The following is an 8,652-nucleotide window of genomic DNA, read 5'->3' as shown; positions in this document are numbered from 1 at the left end:
GCCGGATGTTTACAAGGCCGCACTTCCGCGCTAGCAACCTAGTCTCTGTGGTTTGCGGCGCCGACCGCTAGGGCGGCCCTTGCGCGCCTGCGCGAGCCGGGCCCGCTCGCCCTCCCCGCCCCCAAGGCCGCTCCTGCCAGCGCCGCCCCAGTCGTCTCGGATGCGCGGCAGCGGCTGGTCGACGCCGAGGCGAGCGGCGGTACCGGGCGCCCCGCCCCCCTCCTCCGCCCCCTGCGCGGGTCCCGCTGCGCCGCCGTGAGGGGCCTGTGCGCCGCCGCTCCCCCCTCCTCCCTCCCCGCTCCCGGCCGCGCCGCTGGCTCCCCTCGTCGGCAAATGGTTGGGCCGGAGGATGCCGGAGCTCAGGGCGGCGCGGCCTTGCTTCCCTCGGGCCGGGAGGAGGAGGCGGCGGCGGAGGAGGAGGAGGAGGAAGAGGAGAAGGACGTTGAGCGGGACGGGAGCCGAGAGGGCTCAGCGGCCCGCCTGCAGCGCTACCTGGCTGGCAAGAGGCCCCCCAACGGGGACGCCTACGGCGGGGGCAGGATGACCAACGGGGACGCCGGGTTCCTCCTGCCGCCGCCGCCGCCTCGGGAGGGCCCAGAGGAGCCGCCGCCGCCCCCTCTTCCTCCTCCTCCTCCTCCTGCGCGAGGGGAAGCCGCGAAGCTCCACAACGGCGGCTGCGCCTTGTTCCTGCCGGAGGAGCCGCTGGGGAGCTGCAGCCTGGCGGCGGCCGGGGCGGCCCTGTCGCCGTCGCCCTCCTCTTCCTCCGGCAGCCCTTCGCCCGTCTCCGAGGAGGCGGGGAGCCCGGCTTCCCCGGCCAGGGCGCTCCCTTGCCTGGCCTTCATGGACATCAACCTCCACTCCCGCAACACCTTCGAGGTCAGCCGCCGGCGCAGCTCCCCGGAGCACTTGCAGCAGCAGCCGCCGCCGCCCGCCTCCTCCTCGTCGCAGCAGCCGCCCGGCTCCGTTGCAGCTGCCGACGGGGCCGACCAAGGCGACGGGGCCAAGCGGCCGGGCGGCCTGAGCGGCTCCGGCTTCGCCGAGTTCTTTGCAAGGTGAATGACTCGCCCTGCTGGCTCCTCCGCACGCCCCGGGAGGGATGCCGCATGCACGACGTCCTGGGTCTCCCAAGGGGGGTGAACCACCCGCCGTTGGGGGGTGGGCTGGCAGCCAGGGGAAGCAGAGCCAGGACACACATCCCCCAGCTTCATCTGCAGGCTTGCACGGGAGAGGTTGGGTGTCCACCTTCTTGAACACACGAGGCTGCTCAAAATATTGTCGAAGGCTTTCACGGTCAGAGTTCATTGGTTCTCGTAGGTTATCCGGGCTGTGTAACCGTGGTCTTGGTATTTTCTTTCCTGACGTTTCGCCCGCAGCTGTGGCCGGCATCTTCAGAGGAGTAACACTGAAGGACAGTGTCTCTCTCCAGTGTCCTTCAGTGTTACTCCTCTGAAGATGCCGGCCACAGCTGCTGGCGAAACGTCAGGAAAGAAAATACCAAGACCACGGTTACACAGCCTGGATAACCTATGAGAACACATGAGGCTGCCTTGTACTGGATCGGACCCTTGGTCCACCAAAGTCAGCATTGCCTGCTCGGGCCGGCAGCGGCTCTCCGGGGTCTCAGGCCTTTCACATCACCGACCAGCCAAGTCCCTTTAACTGGAGATGCCGGGGATTAGTGTTCCATACTATGCCATCCTTAGCACAGCTAAGCCATCTAAAGCCAACAGATTTTGATGGACTTTGAAGGGTATCACTCTGCTCAGGATGGTACTGTTACACAGCCTGCTTGAGACTGGGTTAACAGTAATGTAGTTCAAGCAGGCCATCTCCCGTGTTCTCCCAGAAGAACTGGTATACCTTTTTGTTTTGGGTAGGACAGTTTCTTCTTGTATAACCTGTTTCAACCTTATGTGGTTGTGGTCGCGGGGTGGTGGTGGCAGCCTTCTAAGCATTATGCAGCTAGAAGAAACTTTCAGGTAGGCTAAGCTACACTTAAGTACCTTATTGTAAACTAGGCAATTTGCTTTGCAGGTAGGCTAAGCTACACTTAAGTACCTTATTGTAAACTAGGCAGTTTGCTTTGTTGCCTAATCTTATGTTGATTTGCTTAGAAGAAAGGCAGTGTATTGGGGGCTTACTCCGGGGTAAGCATGCACAGGATTGCAGCCTTTGATGGGTGTTCATGTACACTCTTCTGTTTATTGAGATTATTGGTAGCCCAGCACCAAAGAATAGACTTCTGTGTAAGCATATTTAATTCTGGAAAAATATTGTTTGAGATTCCTCTATTGTGTGCTTAAAATTAGATTTGCCTCTGGATGTAAGACTAAGAATTCTGTATACATTCAGGTCACAATAATCAGTGTGGATAAGCCTTTTCAGATTTAAAACAGTTCAGGAAAACTTTTGATCAGTGCAGTGTGTTCATGTGCATTTCCACCATACCCTTGTAAAATATTATTTATTATGTTGCAGAACTGGTATATGTTATCATTTTGCTAACTGTGGGACTCCTCTTAGACAGTCTTGTCACTTCTGAAAGAACGCACCTCTAGATGAATAAGTAGCACTTACCTAATTGGCCAAATCCAGTCCCTCTGCATTTTTCTACAGTGATTGTCCAAGGACAATTATGTAGCCAGTGGGAACGTAGCTTACTGTAAACTATTTAAAGTACCAGTGTGTTTTAACAATTTCCTGTCTGTTACATGTTATACTGTAAGGCAGAAGATAACTTGTGAGGCTTGGCCTGCCCGGGTCTCACCCACTGTCCTTTCACCGTCACATTCCCTCCTTCGCCGGTCGAGCTCCTGGGCCTCAGGTGTGGTCGGGGAACAAGGCTAAGCTCACCTATACCTCCCTCAACCTGGATGGAATGCTCTGGCACTGCAGAGCCCTCCAGCTGTCCTCCTCGGCTGTCATGAGAGCTCCTCTTTTAAGGGTCCTCTCTCAGCCCTCCAATTCCCCTGATCCAATCCCCTTCCAGATTTCCTGTCCTGCCCCTCCTCCGCACTCCTATAGTCCGCCTCCGCGTAGCTTGTTAGGTAAAGGGGAGGATGGTGTTACTGCTGCAGCTCCGGAGCCGCATGGGTCCTACTGTGTGCAAGGCACTACCCTCAACTGCCACCACCCTCCTAGTGTCCCTCCCTCCCTTACAGCTGTGTAGGTGCTCCTGTCAGCTGACTTGTCTTTCTGTGTGTCTCCTGGCATTTTCTCCAGCGCAAGAGCTGCTTGTGGGGGTGTGATGGAGTTCGGTGGACAAACCTTTACTAATAATTTCCAACTGTGTGTGAGAAACAACTCTAAGAATGTATGGACTGTTGAGTAAGAAGACATTCCTCTTGTAAAACCGTCATGGAGTCATAAAGTTGGGGCCATATGGGACATGTAGTCCACCCTACATCACCATGCAGGAAACTTATAGAGCATTCCCAACAGATTGCTGTCTAGCCTCTGAAAACCTCCAGCTGGTGAGATTCTCCCCCCCACACACACCCCACACACACTGGTGATTGCTATAAGAAGGTTCCTCCTGATGGTCAGTTGAAATCTACATTATCCTGAATCTTAAGTCCGTTACATCTAGTCTTATCCTCTCAAACAACAAAGAACAAGTCTTTTCCTTCAGCTGATGTTAATGCTGAAGTTTTATGCTGTTCTGCAGACAGGTATGAAATGCTCCAATTATGTAAAAAGTAAAGCGTTCCATTGGTATTGGCTCTATATTGTGGACTAAAGTTAGGAACCAAAGCATTATGTGGCTTCTGTAGTCATGGTGTTGAAAATGTTGATTGGTATTAGAGTTGTTGCAGTGTCAGGCGACTCATGAGGCATTTACCATTACTTCTCCAGAGGTATTGTGGTTCTCTCACACGCTGACTTCTAAAAAACCAAAAGTTGTTTTGTATTTACTGGAACTTAGTTTTATTGCTGATCATTTATAGTATTTTGATCTAGCATTTTTTTTTTAAATTCTACATGGAATTATATGTGCTGTTTCAGCCTTCCTCCATACTAGGGACTGCTTATCACAGGCTCGTGCACTTGGTGGGGTGCAAAAATCCCCACTGGCTCTGTCGTTTTTGTAGCACAAATTGTGAAAGGAAGAGAAGGGAAGTCAATGAACAAGCCCAGTGAAATAATCTTACTAACTTTTGTAGTCAGTTGAAGTTACTGATCAGTCTGAGAGCACAATTGGCCAGGTAGGGTTACATACTGTAAATTCTGCATCATACTGTGTAGTCCTCTTGTTGGGTAGATGCCATTCTATTCTTTACTGCTAAGTGTTTTTCTTTGGCTTAGCTGTCACCCATGCAAAGTATCTTGGAAAAACTACTGATATTGTTTCCTGCTCTTACTGTCCTGTACTACGGTTGAAATTTTTATTGTCTTGGAATCTATCTTTTATATTGCAGATAAAGGTGTTAACTCTGTTTAGGGGAATGTGTACTTTATCTCCAATAGCAACAATTAGAGGTTTCAGAAGGGTGGTATTGCTCCTGGACAAGTATCAGAAAAGTCGTGATAAGTAGAATTTACAAGAATTATTAAAATAAGTAAGTTTGTGCATACTGTAGCATAGTCTCTGCCTCTGAGCAGTGTTTGATACATGATATCATCTGAGTACTGACAGAGGCCTGTCTATCCAAGTTATGTATTATACTGTCTTCACAGACCCATGTTTTTTTTCAAGCTCAGTGGAAAGTACTTGTGCTGAACTTGATACCAGAGTCACACATGCGCTACATCCCTCCCTTCTTGCTTGGATGATCTTGGTTTCCCCTCAACTATGATTAAACCAAGCACCTGTTTTTGAGTATCACAGGTAATTGGACTGTTTTTTACCCAGCTCGGTGTAGTGGTTAAGAGCGGTGGGCTCTAATCTGGAGAACCGGGTTTGATTCCCCAGTCCTCCAAATGAAGCCGACTGGGGGAGTAGCTGCTATGGCTGGCTTGTGGGCTGGGTAGGAGCTCTCAAGGGGCCAGATCCGACCCCTGGGCCTTATGTTTGACACCCCTGATCTAGGCTCTAGCCTGGTCAATCCTAAATAAGTGATCAATGTGGTTGAAGGGGTCCACCTCCAGCGGCTCCCCTGCCTCCCCCTTGCCTCTTAGCACCCCTGCAGGTAATCCTACCACCCCTGTAGGGTGATACCGTCCACTGTGGGAACCACTGGTTTAACGCACTAAAACAAGAAACAACATCACAAACTATTCTGCTGAGTCCAGACTGTGGAATCTATATTGGAAGCTGATGATCTCCAAACCATGTGTTGCGTTAGTCATAGACATATCTGGAAGCTAACTGTTGAGTCTGAGCACATGCAAAGGAGTAATGGCCATTTCCTATTCAGCTGAGACTTAGGGACACATGTTTCATGATAGGCTTGAGCTTAGCAGGACAATCATTTCACTACTTCGGCACTGAGGCTGCTGGTATAGTGCTTGAAAACAACCTAAGCTGTTAATATGAGAGCTCAGTGAACTATGTAAGTTATATTTCAATGTTTGGCACTTGTGAATGAAATACATTTTGAATATTTTTAATGTTGGGTCCATCATGTCATTTGATTTTCTGAGAAACAATATATTGTTGAATACAGTGTATGTTAGGGCATGAACTGAAAATGCTTGAAATGTGCATTGGGGGCATACATTTATTTAGAATGAATTGAAGTGAGTTTGGTTAATGGGCTTTACATGTATCTGATTTTTGGGGTCACATTATTTGTAAATTTATTTATTTAAATGAATAATCAGTGTATGTCACACAGAGATAAAATTAGAAAAGAGCAAGAGTCCAGTAGCACCTTAAAGACTAACAAAAATATTTTCTGGCAGGGTATCTGAAGAAGTGAGCTGTGGCTCACGAAAGCTCATACCCTGCCAGAAAATATTTTTGTTAGTCTTTAAGGTGCTACTGGACTCTTGCTCTTTTCTACTACTGCAGACAGACTAACACGGCTACCCACTGTGAATTATCTTCAGAGATAAAATTGTGATTTGATCTATATGGACAAAAATGACCAGTGGTTAGAGACGTAAATGGCCAAACCTAAGCTTTGAGGGCACTCACTGTTTCATTTATGGCTTTTATGACGCTGTGTGACATCAGGATATTTTAATATGTACCTGTCTGTCTTATTCTCTCCCTTGCTAGTTATCACTATTTGTGTATTTGTAATTTGCAGCTAAGGAAACCCTTAAGGATGTTAGCTTTTTCTAATAATGGCATATCCCTTGCGCAAATAGATAATGAAGAGTACTAATCTATTTCAAAACTGAATAGATGTAGTAATATATTATATCCTTCCCTATTCAGTTACTGGCTTTTCTACTACTGTGGGAATAGGACGTCACATAACCTACTTAAAAAGCTGCTAGACTTGAATTTTTTTTTTTTTTTTGAGGAGCAGACTGATGTGTAGTGGCATGTCTTATGTGCTTTAACTTGCAGTTGTGTGTGATTTCTCCAAAATCTAATTTTGTTCCAATTGAAACAAATTAGACTGGCACAGATTGTCACTGTATTGTGTTGGCCTGATTTTGCCTGTAGCACAGTTGACACCAAATATGTTTTCAGTTCTGATCCACATTGATAAAGACTAAAGTTGTTGTTCCTGGTGTAGCTTAGTCTTTACCTTTCATGTTTGTGGAGGCGGTGCTTATCTATGTACTGAATGACTTTCGTAGGTATCAATTTCACCTTTGCCTCAACTTGATCCAGAGCATTAGAAAATGTCCCAGCCTTCCAGACTCTGTGCATAGCAGTAAATAGGAGCCATGGATTCCCCCCAATAGATAAAATACTAATTGGTTTATATATACATGCAACTGATTGTTCAGTAAATTTAGCCTTAATCTTTGTTTTTCCCTGTTTCTTTTTAAGCCACCCTGTCATCACTAGATTTATATATTTGCATGTATTCTACTGTTGGCAGACATCTGCAGAGGCCAGTCTAAAAAACTCCCTAAGCGAAACACATTTCAAGTGAATAATGGCTTCTAGTTCCACTAGTTACATATTTAAAAGTAGTATTAACACTTTACCAGGTATTACCATATCTAATTAGCCCTGGTGGAGACTAATATCTGGTGGGAACCAATCTCTGACTTTGCTTGTGGCACTATCACTACTTGCGAAATCTAACTATCTTTGGTCATAGAAATATTCTCTCTTCCTGCTTGTACTTCAGTAAGTGTACTCTGCCTTTCAAATTATTAAGCTATAGCAACTTGCCTATGTAGAATTGATGCTTATTTATTTTGCTTCCACAATTTTCCACTTAGGAACACACACCCCTCCCTTTATAAGGACCACGGTTGGTAGAAGGAATGAAGTCCTGATAACTGATGTTACCTGGTAAAGCCCTAAGTAAAGGGCCTAATGCTCATGGGGTGAACTTTCAAGAATTGCAAGCACTACGGTTGGTGTTGCCTGTGATTCATTGGGAGTCACTCTTCCAGTTTGCATCTGATGGATAATACCTCTGGAACTGTGCTCCAGTGATGTGTGTGTGGGGGAATTTTCAGTAGATGCTATACTTTTCCATAGACATATTTTTTTGCCTCACATATTTAAATAAAGAGCCTCATGGCGCAGAGTAGTAAACTGTAGTACTGCAGTCCAAGGTCTGCTCACGACCCGAGTTCGATCCCAACGGAAGTCAGTTTCAGGTAGCTGGTTCAAGATTTATTCAGCCTTCCATCCTTTCCCCGCCCAAACAGTTTGGATGTTTTTTGGTGACTTTATTTTCCGCGGCGGCAGGTAGGAGAACTGAGGGAAGAGCGCCCCCTCCCCACTACTCAGGTGACTGTTTGGGCGGGGAAAGCAGCACCAGGTGGGAGGGAGCACTCTCAGGAGCTAACAGCTGAAAAAAAATCTTCTCTGCTGGCTGACCTGCGCATGCGCAGTCCCATGTGTGCCTGCACAAAGACCCTCGATGAACAACAGTTATAGGTAAGTGCAACACTGTTTCTTTTACAGGGATGTTGTTCTGCAAATCAGTCATGTTAGATGAGCTAAATATGGGATATGAAGCATGGACAACCCCAGTGCTTGTACATGGTCCAGGCTTGGACATGGCATATTTGCCTTCTTTTACTGACATTATTTAAATGCTGCAAACATTATTTAAAAGTTTAAATTATTATATTCAGCTGTAAATGGAGTCTCTGTCAAGCTAGCAGCCAGTACCATCAGTAAAGCTTTTGCTGTTTGAGCAGTCCCTCTGTTGAGCACAACAGTGATCTAGGTTTTCCGGGTTCCTAGAAATCCCACGTCACCATTGTGCTTACAAGGTGTACTTGCTCAAATAGGGATGGTGCTGCTTGCTAACTTGACAGGGACTGTATTTACAACTGGAAATGTGGGAAGCAGTTTTCTGTCTTACCCCAGGTACACTGGTGGCTCATATCATGGTGTTCTCCTGTGGCTTTTTGCCACTAATTTAGTTTTCAAAATATATAATTTTTTTGCCAGATTCCAGATAATTCAAGAAGAAAAGCAGAGCTGTACATGACAAGGAAGAGCCAAGAACAAGCAATACTTGCTTGATGTGGCTTCTGAGGAATAGTGCTTATTTGAAGGGTATGAGTCAGGTTGTAGTCTTAAGGAACTGGTGGCCTGGGAGAATAGTATTCTATTAG

The 8,652-nt window shown here is 47.1% G+C and overlaps 1 protein-coding gene across 1 annotated transcript in view; it reads left to right on the top strand.

Moving 5' to 3' along the window:
- Positions 1 to 333: 333 nt before the first annotated feature.
- Positions 334 to 8,652, top strand: part of TBC1D12 (TBC1 domain family member 12) — a 67,428-nt gene continuing 59,109 nt past the window's right edge. The window contains exon 1 of the mRNA XM_056849534.1: positions 334 to 1,052. Coding sequence (XP_056705512.1) covers positions 334 to 1,052 — 719 coding nt within the window. The remainder of the gene's footprint in view (positions 1,053 to 8,652) is intronic.

This window comes from Euleptes europaea, chromosome 5 (genome assembly GCF_029931775.1).
Source record: "Euleptes europaea isolate rEulEur1 chromosome 5, rEulEur1.hap1, whole genome shotgun sequence".
NCBI classification, from domain to species: Eukaryota; Metazoa; Chordata; class Lepidosauria; order Squamata; family Sphaerodactylidae; genus Euleptes; species Euleptes europaea.
The sequence above is the reverse complement of the archived record's forward strand: the minus strand, read 5'-3'. Positions and strand labels throughout refer to the sequence as shown.